This window comes from Lacerta agilis, chromosome 2, assembly GCF_009819535.1.
Source record: "Lacerta agilis isolate rLacAgi1 chromosome 2, rLacAgi1.pri, whole genome shotgun sequence".
In the NCBI taxonomy this organism is placed as follows: domain Eukaryota; kingdom Metazoa; phylum Chordata; class Lepidosauria; order Squamata; family Lacertidae; genus Lacerta; species Lacerta agilis.
Genome location: NC_046313.1, coordinates 11,983,366 through 12,005,566, shown reverse-complemented (window position 1 = coordinate 12,005,566; position 22,201 = coordinate 11,983,366). Strand labels below are relative to the sequence as shown.

At 46.7% G+C, this 22,201-nt stretch overlaps 1 protein-coding gene across 1 annotated transcript; it reads left to right on the top strand.

Moving 5' to 3' along the window:
• The first annotated feature begins 15,854 nt into the window (after positions 1–15,854).
• Positions 15,855–21,807, top strand: LOC117043027 (glycoprotein-N-acetylgalactosamine 3-beta-galactosyltransferase 1-B-like). Its single transcript, XM_033142651.1, has 3 exons — positions 15,855–16,141; positions 17,119–17,783; positions 21,559–21,807. Exons 1-3 carry the CDS (start codon positions 15,937–15,939, stop codon positions 21,805–21,807), a joined length of 1,119 nt encoding a protein of 372 aa, XP_032998542.1. The 5' UTR covers positions 15,855–15,936.
• Positions 21,808–22,201: the final 394 nt, after the last annotated feature.

The window sequence follows — 22,201 nt, the reverse complement described above, 5'->3', positions numbered from 1 at the left end:
CTTAAAAGGGCTACGTGGCTGATACTTAAATGATAATACATACATTACAGCCTGTATATGTTGGATTTAATACATAGTGGAACACCCACAGCTTTCCATTCCAGTAGGGATAAGCAGAGGCAGGGCCTGTGCATACCCTTCAATATTCTGTTGAATAAAATCAATATGCACATAGTTTGGTTCTGCACTCTTGCGGAAACCAGTTGCGTAATCATGGCACCACTGCAAGCATCAGTGCTGGCTGCAAGCTTATCCTCATTGCTGAGCTTGGCGGCGGCGGCACTGGAGAGGGGAAATGGGATATTCCGGAATCCAATCAGAAGGTGGGATGGCTTCTGTAATTCTGGAATGTCTTGGCAAAATCAGGACAGTTGTGTGCTCTGTCACTGGGGTTGTGCTCTTTGCATAGCTGTCAACCCTCCCTGCTGTTTCCCAATGCTATAATAAGGGAATTTCCCACAAAAAAAGGGAAAGGTTGACAGCTATGGCTCTTTGTGATGAGCCCAATTGGATAGGAAGCATCACCAGATCTGGCCTAGCATAGCCGTGCAACTTACGCTATCAATTAAGATTTGTTTAACTCAATGATTTGGGTGTGTGTGGGTGTTTCCTCTTTTAAGAAGCAGGAAATGATTCTGAAACCACTAAAGTATGACCCATGGCCTGTTTTCTATCCCCATCAATTTCTCCTATCTTATTTCCTGGATCTATAAATTTTTAAATGACACACCTGTCCAGTGTACCAGTGCTGTTAATCTTTTCTTTGTGAGCAGCCAGCTTCCTGAACGATGCTTGTTGGCTGCGTAGTTTCTGGATTCAGTAAAAGCTCACAGCACCAACCTCACTATATTTGGCAAATACATACTCTTCCCAGAAAGTAGATCAAACAGTAAAGGTAAAGGTAAAGGTAAAGGTACCCCTGACTGTTAGGTCCAGTTGCCGACGACTCTGGGGTTGTGCGCTCATCTCACTCTATAGGCCAAGGGAGCTGGTGTTTATCCGCAGACAGCTTCCGGGTCATGTGGCCAGCATGACTAAGCCGTTTCTGGCGAACCAGAGCAGCGCACGGAAACGTCGTTTACCTTCCCGCCGGAGCAGTACCTATTTATCTACTTGCATTTGATGTGCTTTCGAACTGCTAGGTGGGCAGGAGCTGGGACCGAGCAACGGGAGCTCACCCCGTTGCGGGGATTTGAACTGCCGACCTTCTGATCAGCAAGCCCTAGCCTCTGTGGTTTAGACCACAGCGCCACCTGTGTCCCTGGATCAAATAGTAGCAGGATTTTAAGTGCATTTGTCAGGGTTGCCACTAGAGCTGGCCGATATTTAAATTCATCGCCCGAAACCAGCATGAAGTTCAGCTGTGATACCAGTTTCAAACCTTTTGAGCTTGCAATATATCACACCTCCTCTCCCTGCCTGTCCATCACTGTTGGAGGCAGTATGATTCTGAATGCCAGTTGATGGAAACCGCAGGACTCCCAAAAGAGGACATGCCTGGGAATTCCTCCATGTATGGCAACACTATGCTTGAGGGCTTCCCACAGGCGTATTGTTGGCCGCTGTGAGAACAGGATGCTGCAGTAGATGGACCATTGGCCTGAAACAGCAGGCTCCTCTTATGTGTGGAGTAAATAAGTGAATAAGCCTCAAGGCTCGTGTGTATTTTTGGCTGTTCCCATGGCAACAAAAACATTATCTTTCTCTTCTCTCCCCTCCCATGCTCTTTCTAGCTCATATTGCCCTAACTCCTTTTTTTAAACTCTTCGTCAATACTGAGAAGTTTGCACGAATACATTGCAACATACAATGTTGCTCAGCAAACAAAAAGATATACAGTGGTACCTCGGTTTTCGAACGTAATCCGTTCTGGAAGACTGCTCGAGTTCCGAAACATTCGAAAACCGAAAACTCAAAACGGAAATCTCAATATGGAAGCTGCGTTTCCAGTTCGACTTCCAAGGCACGTTCGAAAACCGAAGCATTTACCGGTACTTCTGGGTTTACTGCGTTCAAGTTCTTAAAGGTTCGTCAACAGAGACGTTTGAAAACCGAGGTACCACTGTATATATGTGAAAGTATTGATGTTCTGACAGTATCGGAAGAGACAGGAGATAAACTTACAAAGCTGGACCAGAGCAAATAAAGGGTAATACAGCAACAAGTCGCAGTGACTACCAGAGTGGGGAGAAGTGATGACCTAAGGAGTCTTTTGTGATAAGTGAAATGAGTGAGGAGGTCCTTGAACCTTAAGGGACCCTGTAAATACTTCAGAGGATTTTTAAAATTCCTTTCAGAGCACAATGTGAGGTGTCAAAGAGCTAGCATATCCCATAGAATTCCATCTAATCCAGTTGTAGGGAACCTATGGATAATGATTTAATTTGCTGAAATGGGAAGGTTTACTTATGTTAAATTAGCGCACAGTACCGGTACTTTTTAACCTGGGGTTTTTTCCTTTGGCAGTAGCTCTCATGTGATTGGCTGACTGTGAGTCACATGAGAGAGGCATTCCATTCTGTTGTGACTGTTATTCCTGCAACTGTTGTTTTTATCTGTTGTTTTTTCTGCTTCTGTCTCTCTGTGTGAGGGAGAATGGCAGCTGAGAGAGACTTCTCAGGATACTGCTGAGGACAGTGTTGTGTCAGTGTGATTTGTCTGAAGTGAAACAGACAGAGGAAGATCCCTAAATGTTAATAGGGAGAAACCTGTGCAGGAGCTCTCTGTAAGGAACAAAGAGAATATTGCTGAAGTAAAAGTAAAAACCTTTCATAAGAAACTATAAGGCCTTAGTGAGTTAAAACTTGGGTCCAAGTCTCTAGGTGAAAGATTTATCCGATCTGAAGTCTCAACACGGTTTTGTTCATAATTCTAAGACTTCAATCTACAATTCAAGTGAGGACGTACCCCTGCTTGAATAAGCATGCAATTGTAAATATATTCTTCTCAGTTATATGTTTATGAAAGTAAAAATAAAATAAAATATAAAGAGTCTGGACATTGTATTGTCTTTACAAAGAAGCTGTCATTTGCCTAGAAGAGTTATTTATCTTCCTAGCTGTAAGCTACTCTGCTTATCGTCAAAATTTATTTTATATACATAACGGGCCCTCCAGGTGTTGCTGAACTATAAGTGTGCATGCACATGAAAGCTCATGCCAAGAACAAACTTAGTTGGTCTCTAAGGTGCTACTGGAAGAATTTTTTTAAAAAAATGTTTTGTTTTGTTGGACAGTGTTCTCGAAGCGACTGGCATGAGTTTGGCCAAACTGCGGGAGGCAATGGAGGATAGGGGTGCCTGGCGTGCTCTGGTCCATGGGGTCACGAAGAGTCAGACATGACTGAACAACAACAAATGGCAGACCAACACGGCTACCTACCTGTAACTGTTCCTATTATCCCAGGTCACTGGCTGTGTTTGCTGGGGTTGGTGGGAGTTGTAGTTCAGCAACATCTGGAGGACCAAAGTCTCCCCACACCTGATGTCTTCTGTACCAAGAACAGCCCTTGGTACAAATTCCCTTTCCTTAGCAGTATGGCCAAACAGCATAAACTTTCTGACTAGCTTCTCACAATCTTACCTCTGAGACATTGATTGGTCCTGGCAACTCCAAATATTCAAGGGTGTGATACTAGTGGCTGGGAGATTCAGAATGCAGTTGAGAATCACTTCAATGGGGCAAAATTATCTGTATATTCTTTAATTACCTTGCATTGCATTTGTTTGGGTACATTATATGACCTGGAGCTAGCCTTAGAAAATGGACTAACTTCTGGACTCTGCAGTTAATCAGCTATGAGATTCATAACTTTCATACCACCAGGTGACTGGGGGGAGCTTCCTTTTAAAAACCAGATTTTGAAACACCCTATTTCTTTTTATGCTTGATTGCCAAGTAATTCCGATTTTCTAATAAACATATTTTTAATCAAAACAAAAAAATAAAAAATAATTTCCAGTAGCACCTTAGAGACCTTTCCTTTCATCGCCTACAGACAGCCACCCAATCTTAAACAACTCCTCACCCACAATAATACAAAAACAGGACTCAACATGGACACTGGTACCAGAGCCTGCAATAAACCCAGATGCCAGCTTTGCTGCCACATAAACCCGGACAACACCATTACTGGCCCCAACAACATCAAACATACCATCTCAGGACTATTTAATTGTTCATCTTCTAACATTGTGCATGCAATCAAATGCCAACAGTGCCCTTCAGCTCTCTATATTGGACAAACAGGCCAAACCCTATGCCAAAGGATAAATGGACATAAATCTGATATCAGGAATCACAAGACAGAGAAACCAGTAGGAGAACACTTCAATCTCCCAGGACATTCTATACAAGATCTCAAAGTAGCTGTCTTAATACAAAGGAATTTCAGAAATAGACTGGAAAGTGAAGTTGCTGAATTGCAACTCATTACCAAACTCAAAACCACTGAGAGACCTGGTCTGAACAAAGACATTGGATTCTTATCTCATTATACATGACAAAGCTATCTTTAGCCATCTCACCCCTTGCTTTTTCCTTTAGGACTTGCTACTAACATGAGTTTGGCCAAACTGCGAGAGGCAGTGAAGGATAGGCGTGCCTGGCGTGCTCTGGTCCATGGGGTCACGAAGAGTCGGACACGACTGAACGACTGAACAACAAAAAGCAGTCGTTAACAGTCATCAACAGGTTTTCCACATCCATCAGCCAATCACCCATTCCCACCACCCTTCTGAGTAATACCCCTCCTCACTCTCTCACTATATATAAGGGTTTGGTGACTTCTGTTTCAGTGTATCTGAAGAAGTGTGCATGCACACGAAAGCTCATACCAAGAACAAACTTAGTTGGTCTCTAAGGTGCTACTGGAATGAATTTTTTTATTTTTTATTTTGTTTTGACTATGGCAGACCAACATGGCTACCTACCTGTAACAAGTCCTAAGATGTTTCCCACCCTCTGTTTGTTGAGGTGGGGGAAGGAGATGAAAATTCTTGTGCTATTTGCTCTCTGTACCTGAACTAGCTGAAAAGCTGGTTTTTCTTGCCACACTTAGCAAATATATTGATGTCATACTTGTTCCATACAATATCTGCTTCCTTTTTCTGCGTCATTGCTCTCCAGGATACAATTCCTCATTCCGTAGGCCTGAAACCCTGAAATCAAAGATAGGCACCTCAAAGCACATGTTGCCACAGACTCTGCCAACTAAGCATTCTCTTTTGATTTCCCGTTTGCACCCTGGTTCAGTATGGAGCAGCATGCCTTCCAAGTGTCCTGATTTTCCAAGGACAGAAGCCATCCTGGTTACTGATTTGATCCCAGAATGTCCTGGTTTTCATTTTTCCTCCCCTCCATGTCTCAGAGAACAATTAAAAGTGGTGGAGAGTTCAGAAAAACACACACATGTCATTTTTGGAAACGGGAGTCTTTGCTCTGTGTGGGGTTGTGTGTTTATGTGTGGTGCAAAAACGGAGTCCTGATCATACTGAAAATAAAATGCACCAAATGAAGGAAAGTTGAAGCTGGCACATGAAGCCCTTCCTATAATCTTGAAGGGAAACGTCTCCAATCCATTTTAAATTATTTAATTGTAATCCTGCGGCTGCCAGCCATTTTTTAAAGGAAAAATATTCCTTTACTGTAAATTGAGCCTTACACTGCCAGCCCTTATATGTCTACTCAAAAGTAAATCCCACTATATTCAATGGAGCTTACTTCCAGATAACTGGGTAAAGACTGTACAGCCTTACATTGCAATCCTAAGCATTTTTACTCAAAACTAAGACCCACTGAATTTACTTTCTAGTATGTTCCTGATCATTCTCACAGTTTCCATTATTATTAGCCCACCTATATCCTGCCTTTCCCCCCTGACAGGGACTCAAGGCAACTTACAGCTAAATTTTTATTTCATCCCATTTATCTGTTGAAGGTGTTGTACGCGATCCCTTCCCTCGCATGTGTGCAGGAGGTCAAACACGGGAGAAGCTTCCTGATATAGAACAGAATGTCCCTGTTTTCATCTGAGAAATGTTGGAGGTATGTAGTCGTTGTTACGAGAGTGTTGGATTAGGACCAGGGTTCAAATTTCCACTCAGCTGTGAAACTCACTGAGCGAACTTGCGAGAGTCACTTATCTGTCAGCCTGTTTGCTGTCTCCCAATGGCTGCACAGACATCATGAGTGGGATTCAAATAAATTGTTGCATGAGCACACTGAGGTTTCACTGGTACAGCAGGACTTCTCCCCTGCACACCTCTGTGTCCCCTAAATCTGCTCTGGGGAGTTTGAGGGAAACCACAGATCAGGTTTAGGAGGTCTGGGGGGGGCAGCGTGCTGGGGGAGGATATGGGGCAAGTCCCATTGCGCAAGCGGACACCACACATCCGTCCCACTTAGTGCCATGTTGAATTCCACCCCGTACATTTAAAGCACATGACTTCTCCCAACAAATTATGGGAACTGTAGTTGGTTTAGTGTGCTGGGAATGGTAGATCTGTGAAGGGCGAACTAGGATTCTTTTGGGAAAGTCCTGTGCTTTAAAAATGTGGTATGGATTGCAGCCACAGTGTACTGTATGCAGTGTTGCTGAGAGGATAAAATGGTGATGGTACGTGACCTTGTGTGGTGCCTTGATCTCCTTGGAGAAATGGCAGTGTTATAGGAATTCTAAGGTCTCATATATATCATAGAATCATAGAGTTGGAAGAGACCACAAGGGCCATCCAGTCCAACCCCCTGCCAAGCAGGAAACACCATCAAAGCATTCCTGACAGATGGCTGTCAAGCCTCTGCTTAAAGACCTCCAAAGAAGGAGACTCCACCACACTCCTTGGTAGCAAATTCCACTGCCAAACAGCTCTCACTGTCAGGAAGTTCTTCCTAATGTTTAAATTTACAAGGCAAACACATACATAAGTATATAAACTATGTGTCTGAAATAGTACAGGAGAGCAATCCTGAAACCATTTTGACTCTCCCAAATTGACCTCAAATATTTCTCTGCAAGGAGGAAGGAAATGGGAAAGCCTCCCCATTGTCTCTTTGCTCACAAATCCTGTCTTAAGGGCATCTGTGTATGAATAGGGTGAGCCTGTGACCTGGATTCACGAACTGAGTATTTACCATCACAAAGGAATGGCCAGGATGCCCAGGTAAAAGCAATCAGTGGCCATTATCAGGTATCCTGGCAGACAGGTTTTCAGCTGTAGACCACCCCTTCAGTGATGTATGTATGATGTTTTGGGGGTGGTCTTGAGCTACAGTGGAGGCAATTTTCAAATGTCTATATAAAAGCTTGTGTACCATTGTTCAGGGTTCTCCTCCCTCCTGCATGTGGTGAGTGGGGACCCTGTTGCAACAGTTTAATAAAGATCATGCTTACTACCTGCATTGCTTCTCAATATTCTCTGGTTGGCCTCTGTTATTTTCTTCTACCGATAGAGAACCTACTTAAGGACTCTGTATGGGCTCTTAGATACCCCATAAGGTAAAGGGAGCACTATTTTTCTTATAACAGCTGGATGTAAATGCAAGAAGGAAACACGCCCCCCCCCACATGGTTCACTGTGAATTGAGCCTGATACTGAAGTTAAAGGAATCTTGTGGTTTTCGACAAATCATGAAAAACAGCAGGAGCCGTGAGGATCTGTGCTGAGGCACTTTGAATGTACCAGACTTCTAGGTCTAGAGTATGCATGTTTTGCTTTTTAAAAATGGAAATTATCTTCTTGGTCAGGTTGAAGTAGGAGAGAGTTAGGAGCAGAGAGTTTTGGAAGCTATAAGGAAGGATTTATATGGTTTCTTCTTGGAACAGGGTTGCCTGCAGATTGCAAACTTAGAAGCGAAATTGTAAAACTTTTACAGCCATGTACAACAGGAAGAAAGTTATCGAAATCTTTGTTTTGTTGCTGTTGTAATAAAATGAGCTTTTACTTTGAGAGAGAGAGCGAAATTAGGGAGCATACAGTCATGGGAAAAAGAAAGTTCACCCTCTTTGAATTCTATCATATTATGTACCATCTGTTGTTGTTATTATTGAAGAACAACAACACATGACATATTACACTGTGTCATGCTTTATTTAACAAATATAAAGCCATAATGGAGAAGCCTTGTGTGAAAAACTAAGTACACCCTTACTGCTTCCATAGGAATGAAGAGGATAAGTAGCACAGGTGAGGTTGCATTCGCCTAATTTTAAGTCCAGCTAAGGAACAGATGATTGTTATTATGTCCTGATACATATGGTAAATGGGTAAATGGGGCCCCTGACCATCAGGTCCAGTCGTGTCCGACTCTGGGGTTGTGGCGCTCATCTCGCTCTATAGGCCAAGGGAGCCGGCGTTTGTCCACAGACAGCTTCCGGGTCATGTGGCCAGCATGACAAAGCCACTTCTGGCGAACCAGAGCAGCGCACAGAAGCGCCGTTTGCCTTCCCGCCAGAGCGGTCCCTATTTATCTACTTGCACTTTGACATGCTTTCGAACTGCTAGGTGGGCAGGAGCTGGGATGGAGCAACAGGAGCTCACCCCGTCGCAGGGATTCGAACCGCCAACCTTCTGATTGGCAAGCCCTAGACTCTGTGGTTTAACCCACAGCGCCACCTGGGTCCCTTGTCCTGATACATAAAACCACATAATTCAAAGAAGGTGTACTTGTGACTGTACCTACATTGCCCTTTGTCCTTGAAAGGGGGTGTCTTTGAAAGGTGAGGTTTCTTGGCAGGAAACTGATGTGGAGCCCTAATCCCGATCAGGAGTGTCAGTTTAGATGGCTTGAGCGTGAACGCCAAGGTGGCGAGTTTGATCCCCATTCGGGCCACCTGCATACTGCAGCACTGCAAGAGGGTGGGTTGGACTAGATGACCCTCAGGCTTCCTTCCAACTCTACATTTCTAGGATTCTAACCAGTGCAATGACAACTTTTTATTCCTAAGGAAAAGTGGCAGCGCTAAGCATACTTTTTTCTTTTAACACCCGCCCCACCACCCACCCACCCTGCAAAATCAGTTTGTACTGATTGCTCATGAAAAATTGCTACTTAAATTCGCCTCCCTTCACAGACACACACCTATATCATCCCGCTGAGAATTACATCCTGCGCAAGCGTGAGAAAAGGCCGACGTGCTTTCAGGATTCTCATCCGCGTCCAGGGGAAAGCGCTCTGCACATGATCGGAAGAGCGCTCTCTGCTTTTTTTATTATTACTATTCTACAGGGCTGAGCCATTGTGTTGAACTAAGCTACAGAAGCACAGGCGCAAAGATCGAGAGGCCTTGCGTCCATGCTGGCATGCAATAATACCCAAACCAGACCCTCGCCCACCCCAACCCCCACCAGGACCCCCCCCCCACCACCCAGGCAGCGCGTCATCTCCAGACAAACGGGCAAAGCAGCCGTAGCCACGCCCCCGCCTGTGCCCGGGCTCTGCCGCTTCAGCGTCTGCATGCCTCTTTGGGAGGAGCAAGCACACCAATCGGGAGAGGAGATTCGATCTCTCAGCCAATGGGCGAACCCGGAGGCCGGCTAGGGTAGCCGTGGGCAGAGAAGCGCTGTGGCTCCTCGATGACCGAGCCAGAGGCATCATGAAGAAGAGCGTAGCCGGAGTTGTTGGCTGATTTCCACTCTCTCCTAATCGGTGCATCTGGGGGGCAAAAAAATAAAAGGTAACGTCGAGCAATTTCCTGCATGCTCCAGGGTTTCCCACGCCGCGCTCTCCTTGATAAATATGAGGCTGGTTGGCCCATCTCAGCATCCTAATTCATCGCGGTTCCCCGCCCCGCTTTAACCTTGTAGCTCCCAATCGGAGATGCTCAGAGATGTAGCAGCAAACCCTCTTGCGGCACCCTATTCCTCTTCGTGCCCCCCATACCCCTTTCGTATTTCCAGTCCCCTTAGCCTTCCCAATCGGCTCCTATCACTCCCCTCTTATCTCCTGTAATCCCTCCGGCGGAGCCTAGCTCAGCGTCGGGGAGCGCCGACTGCCAGGCATGCGGATGGTCTCAGGTTCGATCCCCGGCATCTCCAGGGCAGGGAATGTCGCCCGTCCCCCTATCCTAAATAAAAAAATACCCCGGAGAGCCGCTGCGGGTCAGAGTCGACACTGGTGAGCTGGGTGGATCAAGGTTGCAAGGCAGCTTCCTCTGCTTGTGTGTCTGTTTCAAGGCTGCAACCTATACACACTTACATGGAAGTAAGTCCCATTGATCTCAAGGGTGCAGGCTTCGGAGGAGGCATGCCTTCAGCTGCACTGTAACTCCCCCTCCCTCTTTTCCATTCTCATTGTTGCTTAGGTGGGGGAGAAAGAAGCTCCACATCTCTATCTCCCTCCCTCCCAGATACCTGCTTTGGGGGGGGGGGCGTGAGAATCAAAATTAGTTCTGTCTCTGCAACCCTTGTTTCTTCTTCACAGTTGCTTCTGGTCCTAGCAACAGGGACGGTGGGCAGAAAACAATGTATGTTAGTCCCTTTAATTCTGGAGCTTGTTTTTTTTTTTCTAGATCCCCGGATTGCTAAGAGATCCCTTTTGATCACAGCTACTTGCCACACCTGTGGTGTGTAGCACAAGCTCCCTGAGTGAGCCTATCCACTGCCAATAGCTTCTTATTCCTTGCATTGGCTCTGTAAAACTATAAAATGGGGTTGAATGTGCAGCTTTGAGGCATCTGATCCTTGCCCTGCGATAGGCAAGGACAGGGTGCGTCTGGTTCCACTTACCCGTGGCAGCTGTTGGGGAGCAACCTTTGCTATGTGCTCATTGACTTTCCACTGTGAATGAAAGGGACTTGGCTTACTTATTTACCCATAAAAGAACTCCTCTAAGTCACACATAAGAAATTAAATGAGATCTATTTTAAGATTACAACGGTGATGCAACGAAAACATAAAGCAATGTTGAATGCACAATGCAGCAAGTCCTTTTAGACATTAGAAGAGTCAAAGGCACCTTGATTTTGCCTTCCTAGTCCCAGTGTGGATGTGCTAGAATGCTGAACTGGCCACCTGGATGGGTTTAACATTGGTTGTATACCAGTTTGCCACACACAACGTACACAGCAGTCTACTGTGGAGCTGCTGTCCCAGGGCCTGCTTGTCTTCAGTGGTTGAGCCTCTGGTTTGCAAGCAGAAGGTCTCAGGTTCAACCTCTGGCATCGCCAGGTAGGACTAGGAATGTCCTCCACCTGAAATCCCAGGAGCACAGCAGCGGTGAAGGTTAAATCCCAACAAGCTCTATTTGCTACCTGCTTTCAAAATGTTATCTATGCAATTGCTGAGTGCGTAAATAGAGCCAGGCCTGGTCACTCCAATGCTGGGAGGTTTGTTGGAGCCAGTCTTTGTAGACTGGCCACTAACATGAAGTGTGTCCTGTTGCCGGCAGGTTGACATGGGCTAGGTGTATGGTGATAAGCTCGAAAGTCAATGCAAGTTGTGTATTGAATCTGTCCCGACAACTGACTGAACTGCTACCTCTTCTGGTTTTATGTTTTGTGATTTGAAAGCAGCTTCGAGCACGTGTGTGTGTGTGTGTGTGTGTGTGTGTGTATATATATATACATGCATAGACCTCAGCTGGGTTATCCTTTTGCCAAATACCAGTGAAATGGGGGTGGACAGGTTAAGCAAAACTACTCCAGTCCATTCCTGGCCTGAGGTACTCTTGAACCCACGTGAAGAGCTGGGCAGGACTTTGGGAGACACTCACAAGTTCACCTTCCAAGAGTTGAGGTATCTTGCTGAAGTTTGTAGGTATGAATTTCTACAAGAGAGAGAGCTGCTTCTGCAGTTCAGGCACCCACACGGGGAATGTTATGTTGACGGTCCTTGGGCTAGGCTGGGAAGCCTGTGGCTCTTCAGATGATGTGAGCCTCCAACTCCCATCAGTCTCATCCAACATGTATTGGTTAGAGACAATGGCAGTTGTAGTCCAGCGATATCTAGAAAGGGGCAGGAGTGAGGTCCTGCTTGAGGTTTCCCCATAGGCATCTGGGTGGCCACAGTGAAAACAGGATGCTGGACAAGATGACCCAGCAGGGCTCTTCTTAGGTTCTTAAATAAAGTATGTTTAGGATTGCAGCCTTCATCTGGACTGATGGTCCTGCAGCCACAAACATGGAAACCAATTTTTACTCTGTTCTTAAGCATGGATGCATTGAAAGAATGGAGAAAGAGAAAATGATCTGTCCTTTTATCCCCCTGATGGCAATTCTAAAAGGTGGTAGAGATATGAAAGAGTGATTAGTCTGCATAAAGTGTCCTTTTAGCATGCAGAAGAGGGGGCTCCTCTCCATCCTCTGTCGCCTGGGCCTGGCTTTCCGTTGGGCTGAGAGATGTCCCTTCTGTTGCTATGGAAACCTCTCCCGGTGATGTGTTTTGGCAAACCACTGGCTCTCCAAAGAATTTCACTAGCTGGGGGCTGGGGAGGAGAAGCATTTGGGGGTGTGGATAAAACCTTGATTGTTACTAAACATTCACACTCCCCTCTGCAACCCCAACAACAGGCTGTTTGGGTCTGATCAGATGTTTCTCCCTTTCAGTTAGTGATGGTTTTGAGGAGAAGCTATCTCATGTGTAAGACAAGGGTAAAATGTGTGCGTGTGTGAGAGAGAGAAAGAAATGTGTCAGATTATCTCCCCATTTTACTGCCATATAACTGATTGTGTTCCCACTAAATACATTACTGGGCCTTCTGCCAACAACACTGTACTGACCGGGGGGGGGGGAATGGCCACTTGGCTTGATTCTTGCATTGTCCACCTAGCAACCAACCTATAGATCACCTTGGACAGCAGGGGAGAATAAATTCAGGCCACATCTGCACCAGATATTTAAAGCACTATTAGGGTAAAAAGGTAAACGACGCCTGGACAGTTAAGTCCAGTCAAAGGCAACTATAGGGTTGCAACGCTCATCTCGCTTTTCAGGCCGAGGGAGCCAGCGTTTGTCCACAGCTTTCTGGGTCATGTGGCCGGCATGACTAAACTGCTTCTGTCGCAATGGAACACCATGATGGAAACCAGAGCGCACAGAAACGCCGTTTACCTTCCTGCCGCAGCGGTACCTATTTATCTACTTGCACTGGTGTGCTTTCAAACTGCTAGGTTGGCAGAAGGCTGGGACAGAGCAACAGGAGCTCACCCCGTCTCACTTGAACAATCATGACTTCCCCCAAAGCATTCTGGGAAGTGTAGTTCATTAAGGGTATGGAGAGCCATGAAGAGGCCCTCGTTTCCCAAAGTTCCATGGGAAGAGGGATTAAGCCACTCTTGAGAATTGCAGCTCCAAGGGGCGGACTGGGGTCTTCTAACAACTCTTGTCAGCCTTAACAAACTACAGTTCCCAGGATTCTTTGGAGGAAGCCATAAAGCAATATAACAATGTCTGGTGGGGAAGAGGCCTCAGGTTCCAGACAGATGAGCCTGGGTCATGAAGACCTGTGGCCCTGTCTGCAGTGCAGACAGAGACAAATTATTTCATGAGGCGTTTCCCCCCCTCCCCAATAATAAAAATAAATAAATAAATCCCTTGCTCATATTGGCTCAGTTTCCTTCTAACTAGGGCACATTTCTTATTTGATGCCATTGTAACAATTGTAAGGTGATTGCTGTTATTATTTTTTATTAAATTTGTATACCGTCCTATGCCTGCAGGTCTCGGGACGGTTCACAAGATAAAAATCGCAATATAAAAATATAAAATACGTGATAAAAATGATTTTTTTAAAATTTATTGTTCATATTATACTGGAACAATACTGCCCTGGAAACTGTTGGGTTTTAGGCTGATATTTAGCCAGGATTTGCTGTATTTTTTTGGAGGGGGGCAGGCTTTATGTGTGTGTGTGGGGGGGCAGAACCAAGTTATCTGCAACGCAATTGGCCAGTTAAGTATTTTTATTTATTTACTTGATTGGGGGGCGGGCGGAAGCTGCCCCCCTGCCCTCTTGGCTATGCTCATGTGCCAGGGTATAAAATAAATTTGGGAGTCTGACCCATTTTTCCACCCAAGGAAGCACGAAGGGGACATTTTCCCTCTGGTGTACCGTACTTGACTTCTTCCCAGTCAGTCCTTATAACAAATCCCCCACCCCTTTCATTGTTTCGTCTTCCCCTTCCTGCATTCCATTTTTTTTTAATGAGAGCAGCAGAAGTAAAAGAAGAATCTGTCACATTTTGTCTCTCGAGGCTGCTTTCCTGAGTTGTTCTTCTCTGTCATCCCTTGCAAGCCTGCTACAAGGGGGGTTAATTGGGTTGTTGTTTTTAATTTTGATTATATATTTTGTGGTTTTACATTTTGATTTTGTTCTGTGAACTGCCCTGAGACCTCTGGGTATAGGGTGGTATAAAAATTCAATAATAATAATAATAATAATAATAATAATAATACTCCCTCATCTATATGTGGCCCACAACAAACTAGGACAGCTGTGGTGGCTGATGGGAGTTGCAGTCCAAAATATCTGGAGGGCCCCAGTTTGGCAAAAGCCTCCCTGGAATTTAGCCTCCGGCCCTAATATTTATCCCCCAGCGTACAAGAGTTTTCCGTGGTGCCATCGGCCTTTTCTTGCCTGGAGGGCTGCCACTTCGCCAACTCTTTGGGCAATTAGTTCGTTAAGTCCTCTGGGGCCAAGGGATTAATTAGCAGTCACTTTGAACTGATTAATAATAGATGGAGCTAGGTTTGTAACCGCTGCCAGCAGCCACCTACTAAGCAATTCATTAAAACAGCAACCCTTGGTGCAGTGCATCCTGCAGCCCTCCTGGAGTGGAGAGGGGAGCGTGGCTAAGCAAGTCAAAAGAAAAGAGGAAAAGAACGAGGTGCATGTCGCATAGTGGTTAGAGTGTTGCACAAGGACCTGGGAGACCAGGGTTCGAATCCCAACTCAACCATGAAGCTCTCTGGATGACCTTGGGCATGCCATGGCCTCTCAGCCTAACCTACCTCACAGGCTTGTTGTGGGGATTAAATGAGGAGGGGGTGGAGAGAGAAGCATGTCGGCCACTTTGAGCTCCTTGGAGAACAAAGGCAGCTATCAGTGTAGGAAATTAAAATAAATCAATAGGTGTGCTCTATTAGGAACACATCCTCTATGCAGCCAAAGCAGTAGTCCATCTAGCTCAGTACTGTTTACACTGACGGGCAGCAGCCACGATTCGAAATTAGACAGGCACCACGTTTTGTGACTGATGTCAGTCCAGTTGCGACCACGTGGAGATCTCTGGATGCCAGGTTGGTGGCTGGGGAAAGCAAAATGTCACTTAGAGAAGGATCTGAAATATTTTCCTTGAAGCCTGAATCAGTTTTATTCTGGATTGCTTTATGTGATGTTTTAATGTGCTGTAAACTGCTTTGAGATTTTTTTCTTTAAAATATAAAACGGTATAGGAATTATTTATTCTTCTTCTTATTATTATTATTTTATTCCTGAGGGGGTGGAACAGAGCTAGACAGCCCATTGTGGTGACTGCAGCCCAGGTTTAAGGTGCCATTTGGCAATTAGATAATATATCTGAATTTCTAACACTGCCAGCAGCTCTCTCTAGGATTTTCTGATTACAGTCTCTCCCTGCCATACCTGAAAATACCAGGGATTGAACCTGGGGCCCTCTGCACACCTGTTCTACAGCATTGCTAAAGCTAAGCTGATGTGGACCTGACCTTTCCCTTAGATAGGGAGGCCTCTGAGAGCACCATGTAAGATCCAATAAATAAATAAAATATGCCTCTGTTTTCAGCCAATGTGGTATCTATGAGGTTATGAGCTGCTAGACCAGAGTTTATTAACTCATTGGCTGTCACTGGGAACAGAGCGGCCATATCTCTAGGCAAGCCCCCTTGCTCTTATTCTTCTGTCTTCCCTTCCCTCCGCTACAGACCACATGAAGCACTCTGCTCTTCCCGTCCTCCACCCCTGACACCGGCCGCAGGTGGCCATGGGGTTCCTTGGCTCCAAGAGCTCCTTGTTGGCGTTCCACCTGGGCCTCATCGCTGGCTTTCTCAGCACCTTCTACCTCATGGGCAACCTGACGTGGGAAGGGCCCCCACGCCTTGGCACCCAGCTGCCGCGTGACTACAAGGACCCGGAGTGGATTGTCGATAGATCAGCTCTCTTCAGCGTGTCACACCCGCACCTGGAAGGTAAGAGCTGGAGGGGAGAGGGGGGCAAGTGTTATAAGAAAAATACTGCTCCCTTTCCCTTATGGGGTATCTAAGAGCTCATATAAAGTAGGTTCTCTATCTTACCTGTGATAAGAACTGCCTTCCTGTCTCTCCTTGCAACTGACAAGGCCATCCATCAATGAGTCATTCTGTCTCAGTGTTATACTCGCCTTAGGTTATTGACCTTTTGCTAATGGATTCCTGCGACTTCAGACTCTCCCCTTGTTACTAAGTGAATTTTTAATCAGGTGTTCTGGGTCAAACTACAATGCACCCCACCTGTCCCTCTGAGGTCCGTCCCTTTGATTAATAATCTGGGAATTTCTTAGTAACGGGAGTTTTCCTGTCCAGCGGCGGCCGGTTATATCCTCTGCTCAGGGCTTCAGGGGTTAACCTCTCCTTTGCCTACAGTTCGGGGTCTCTCTTTATTAGATCCCCTCACTATATCAGTTAGCTAAGCCCTCCCACTCCCAGGGAGCCATGGCCCTCTCCCCTTTAGAACAGAATACAAACTATACAATAAACCAATAAAACAGTATAAGCTAATAATTAAAAAAGCACAATTTACAATTATACTAAAATTAAACTAATCCCCAGCCCCAACAGAGCGAAAACAAAACAAAAAACCAAAATTTAAAAAGCCACAGATTCAAAACTATTTAAAACATTTAAAAACATTTTCAGCATTTGCCCCAACCCCAGAATTTGTTCCAGTGAGTCTGGGCTCTTCAGGACTCACTTGCAGGGAGCGGCCAAACAAACAGATAAACGGAAAGGTTCCTCTATTGTCTCCACTTTCAATTAATGATTTTGTGTTGGTATATGAAGCCCTGATGTTTTATGAAAGGGAGGTCTATAAATACTTAAATAAATAAATAAACAAAGTGTGTGGTGCGAGCCCTATAACTGGAAGGGTCTATTGTGGAATATGCTAACTGTGGCCTCCTCTTTCTCAGGTGAGGAGAGCAGCGTGGCTGACGAGCTGTATGATAAGGTGCGGATCCTGTGCTGGGTGATGACAGGCCCCAGTAACTTGGAGACGAAGGCTCGCCATGTCAAGGCCACCTGGTCGCGCCACTGCAACGTGGTCCTCTTCATGAGCTCTGTGCAGGACGACAACTTCCCCACTGTAGGGCTGGGAACCAAGGAAGGCCGAGACCAGCTCTACTGGAAAACCATCCGGGCTTTCCAGTACGTACATCAGCACCACTTGGATCAGGCAGACTGGTTCCTCAAGGCCGATGACGACACTTTTGTGGTGGTGGACAACCTCCGGTGGCTGCTCTCCAACTACACCGCCGACAGGCCCATCTACTTTGGCAAGCGCTTCCGGCCCTTTGCCAAGCAAGGCTACATGAGCGGGGGAGCCGGCTATGTCCTCAGCAAAGAGGCCCTGCAGCGCTTTGTGGCTGGCTTTGAATCTAAGGTGTGCAGCCACACGACCTCGGTGGAGGACCTTGCCCTGGGCCAGTGCATGGAGAAGATGGGCGTGGAGGCTGGGGACTCGCGGGACACAGAGGGGAGAGAGACCTTCCATCCTTTCGTGCCGGAATCTCACCTGACGGAGAAGTTCTCGAAAAGCTTCTGGTACTGGAACTACTGCTATTACCCCATTGTGGAGGTAGGTGACTGTATCCTGTTTTGGGAAGGGGCAGGGAAGGTGAAGTGGCTCTCCGGGGTTTCAGAAAGGAGAGATGCTGGGTTTTGAACCTGGGACAGAGCTCTGGGGCAGCGTATCAGGAAGGAAATCATCTTTCACAGCCCTGTCTCACAGTGCTGAACTGTCAGGAGCTGGAGTCAAGGAGTAGGTCAGCAATCAAAGAAAAACACAGTGCTGTGCTGGCTAGGACTGATGAGAGTTGAAGTTAGATCTCCAAGCAGGCAGCTGCTTGCCTTTCAACTTTAGTTAGTGTGAATGGATGAGAGTTTATGTACCTGAAAGCAGCCTGAGCTCCTATTCATGTTTGCTCTGAGGTTAAGTCCTTTCCAACTTCAGTGGGTTTTACTCCCAGGTAAGTGTGTGTATGGCAATAGGCCAAAGTGACTTATAATCAAGGCCCAACCTCCTCCTTCACAAATTGCAGCTGTCAGAGATTGTGTTGAAGAGCTGATAACGTTTTAATAGGGCAATATTTGCTGCTCTCACCTACTCCTGGTATTTATTTAACCAGAACAGCAAACATCCTCTTTGCTACATCAGTGCAGGACATGCATTCAGTCCTGGTGCCTGTTGTTGGTGGGGCATGGCAGCTCCTGGCGGGCAGCTGGCCTTATGTTTCCCGAATCCGAAGTCTCCTCCGATAAATCCTGTGCATGCCGTAGCTAGGAGAAGCACCTTCAACAATAGGGACAGGGGTGAGACTTTGCTGTTTGGTTAGGGAGAGTTGCCTTTTGTTGGTGAGAGATTCTGGAGGTACGACCCCAGATTCATGTGGTTTTCTAACGGAGGCAAGAGGTCTGTGTGCTCCAGCCATTCCCAAAGCATTTCCCTCCAGTTGTCGGTGATGTGTGGATTTTACCCAGTGAGAGATGCTTACTTCTTCAGGAAACCTGGTTTCATTCCTTTCCTAACACATGTTTTTCCACCCTGGGCTTTCAGCGGTTGGCAGTTTCTCTGACGGCAGCAATTTGTGGCACCCCTCTGGATAAGGTGATAGAGTTAATAGCATTAGGCACGTTGCCCTGCTTTATGCAGGAGGATGTAGCAAGGGAAGGAGCAAAGAGGGTCTCCCCATCCCACCTTTGGTTTTCCTTTTTTAATTTTATTTGAGTGGCATATATGAGGAGAGGCTCTCAGGTACTTAGTCGGAAAAGGGGAATGTTCGGAATACAGAAGGTAAAGTTGCCCGAAATATGAGTGGCCTGAGAACTGAGAAGACCAAGGGGGATTAAGTAATTAGGTTAACTTGTGTTTAGCTGTGACATGCATGAAAGAGAGCCAACAGGATTGCTCTGCTTCAGGGAGACTTTTTTTGCCTAGTGTGAGTCTGGGCTCTTTGTTCTCTGGAAACTTCATTCATACCAGGCAGGCAGGGGTGGCATGTTCTGTTTTGCCGCCTGAGGCGAAAGGGAAAGGTGTCACCCTCCAATCTGCCTCTGCACTGTGCTTCCCCCACCGACACTAGGTTGTGCAGTGGCACCCACAAAGCAGCGCTGGTGACGACAGGTTCTGGCAAGATCTTGCGGAGAACATACAAACATTCGGTATTTCAAAAAGATCCCGAAAGATTTCGGGAAGATCTTGCAAGATCTCGCTGGAAACCAGCACTGCTTCTTCACCAGTGGTGCTGGGGTAGGCAGGCTGCCCTCGGAGATGCTGCCCTAGGGCTTGCGCTGCCAGTTGCCTCAGTCTGCCTTATCGGCAGACTGTCTCCAATACCAGGGATAAGGAACTGGATCTGACCAGTGGGCAGGGTCCTTATCTCCATGGCCCAGTGTGGGCCAAGTTTTACAGGTGGGTGTGGCCACCCACATGCCGGTCACCAGACATCATTCTGTTTTTCTAGCCTGCCTTTCACCACCTTCCATTTTTCATAGCCCAAACTGAAGGGGAATGAAGTGGCCGCTCTGCTGAAACTAAGCAGACCTAGGACTGGCCAATAGCTGAATGGGAGAATACTTGGAACCTTGAGCTCCATCATGGAAGAAAGTCGGGAGGACATAAATGCAACCCAGATATTGGTGGACTACAACTCCCATCATCCCCAGACAGCATGGTCAGTGGTCAAGGAAGATGAGAGTTGCAGTCCAACAGCATCTGGAGGGCCACAGCTTCCCCAATCCTGATTTAATAAATGAATATTAAAAAAATAAATAAATCCCCGAGTCCATTGCCAAACACACCCAGATTCTTTGGAGAGCTGCTGTCCGGTGTGGAATATCTTCTGCAAAATAAGCAAGTATGTACATATTCATTTGAATAATTTGTTCAGCTTGCTAAATGTTGCAGGATTACAAATTTTCCTTCTTTCTTTATGATGCAGAGTGCACACCCAGCCCTATACTCAGTGGATCATGCAGTTGGCATGGCCGGGGGTTGTGGATGATGGACTCAAATTTCCATTACCCCTGACGGTTAGCCATTACCCCTGGCTAAGGGTGATGGTAGCTGGAGCCCCACAGAATCTAGAGGGCCTCAGCTTCTCCATTCCTGGCTTAGAGAACGCCTGGCATTTCTGATAAGCATGCATTTCTCCACGTGGGGTTCTTATATAAAGGAATGATTGGCACTGAGCTTTGCGTTGCCTGACCCTTTTAGGAGGCCATTTACCAGTTCCACCCACCCCCCAACCTCATGTTTTCTGAAGCTTATTATGCCCCTTTTCCTTAATCCTACTAAGGCTATTGCTTTAGTCAGTAATGGGATGAAGGTTTCCTGCGACATACATAGATGGTAGGAGTGGACAGCAAAACAAAAGGCTATGCCTGCTGAGATGGATGTAAGGGAAAGAGGAAGGAGCAGGCCATTGGAACGCTAGACCTGTCTCAGCAGAAGGACTCGTGTCACCCTGTGTCCTCGATCACACCTGACCTGCAAACAAGCCTGTGTGCTCGACCAACACGTGGGATGAACTTGGAGTCCTGATTCGGCACAGGGGGATTAACCCTTTGCCCATTGGGTAATCGGTCCTCGGATAACAAAACCGCAGCTTAGAATCAAGGATGCATAGTTTGATCGCAAAACCAGATCCTTGATCAACGTGCAGGTTGTTCCAGAGTTATTGCAGGGAGGATGAATTCGGCAAACAGCAATCGGATTGGCAGCTTTGTTACATCTGTAGCCACAAAACTTTGTACCAATATTGTAGGTTACCCTGCTGGATAGGCAAGCAGGCAGGGTCCTCCATCGCACCGCAAGTTTTCCGGTGAGAGCATCATCAGATTTGTCTGCGGCTTCTGCCTTTCTCTGTGGTTGTCACTTCTGCTTCTTGTGGCATATGGAAGAAAAAGGGACGCGGGTGGCGCTGTGGTCTAAACCACTGAGCCTCTTGGGCTTGCTGATCAGAAGGTTGGTGGTTTGAATCGCCGCGACAGGGTGAGCTTCTGCCAACCTAGCAGTTCGAAAGCATGCCAGTGCAAGTAGATAATTAGATACCGCTGTGGCAGGAAGGTAAACGGCGTTCCTGTGCGCTCTGGCTTCCGCCAGAAGCGGTTTAGTCCTGCTGGCCACATGACCCGGAAAGCTGTCTGTGGACAAACGGCGGCTACCTGAATCTGAAAGTGAGATGAGTGCTGCAACCCCATAGTCACCTTTGACTGGACCTAACCATCCAGGGGTCATTTACCTTTGCCTTTGTGGGAAAAGGACAGCTGTTCAGCTAGCGAAGCAACAGTGAAGCTTTCCTCGTATGCTGTGTGGTCCACAGTTAACCCTGGTTTTCCTTTGCTCCTCCTAGGGTCCCCAGTGCTGCTCTGACTTGGCTGTCTCCTTTCACTACGTGAGCTCAGAGTTGATGTACACCTTGGAATACCTGTGCTACCACCTTCGCGCTTACGGCTACAGGTATCGCTACCACCCGCCTTTGCCTGAGAATGCTGCTCATCTTCAGCCCCGCCCTCGGGGGGAAGCCCCAGAGAGGACCAATAGTACTACACTGCAGACCGAGAAGAAGGTGCAGGGCCGATGCTTGGCATGTGACCCTTGAGCAGAGCAGCCCAGCCCAGCCCAGCCATCCTTGGACAAGACCAGTGCCTCTGTTAGGGGGCCATCTACGCAGGAAAAAACAACAAGAGCTGAGCAGGCCACAAGCCAAGAGATTTCTTTTAATCCCCAAAGGTGTGTGTGCATGCACACTTGCCAGACAAGGGGTCTTGCACATGGCAGAGGAACCATTCTTATTTGTGTGCTGAGAAGCAAAGTCTGGCTTACTGTGGCACCGCTTGGCCTATCCTATGCTTGCTCGTTTTCCTACTGCAAACTGGAGAGGCCCAAGCCTTCCATGTGCTGTGAAGCGGTTTCATGCTTAGTAAGTGCTCTTGATGCACTAGGGTGGGGAGACCTGGACCCTGGGTGGTGGGGAAGAAGAGAGGGGATAGAGT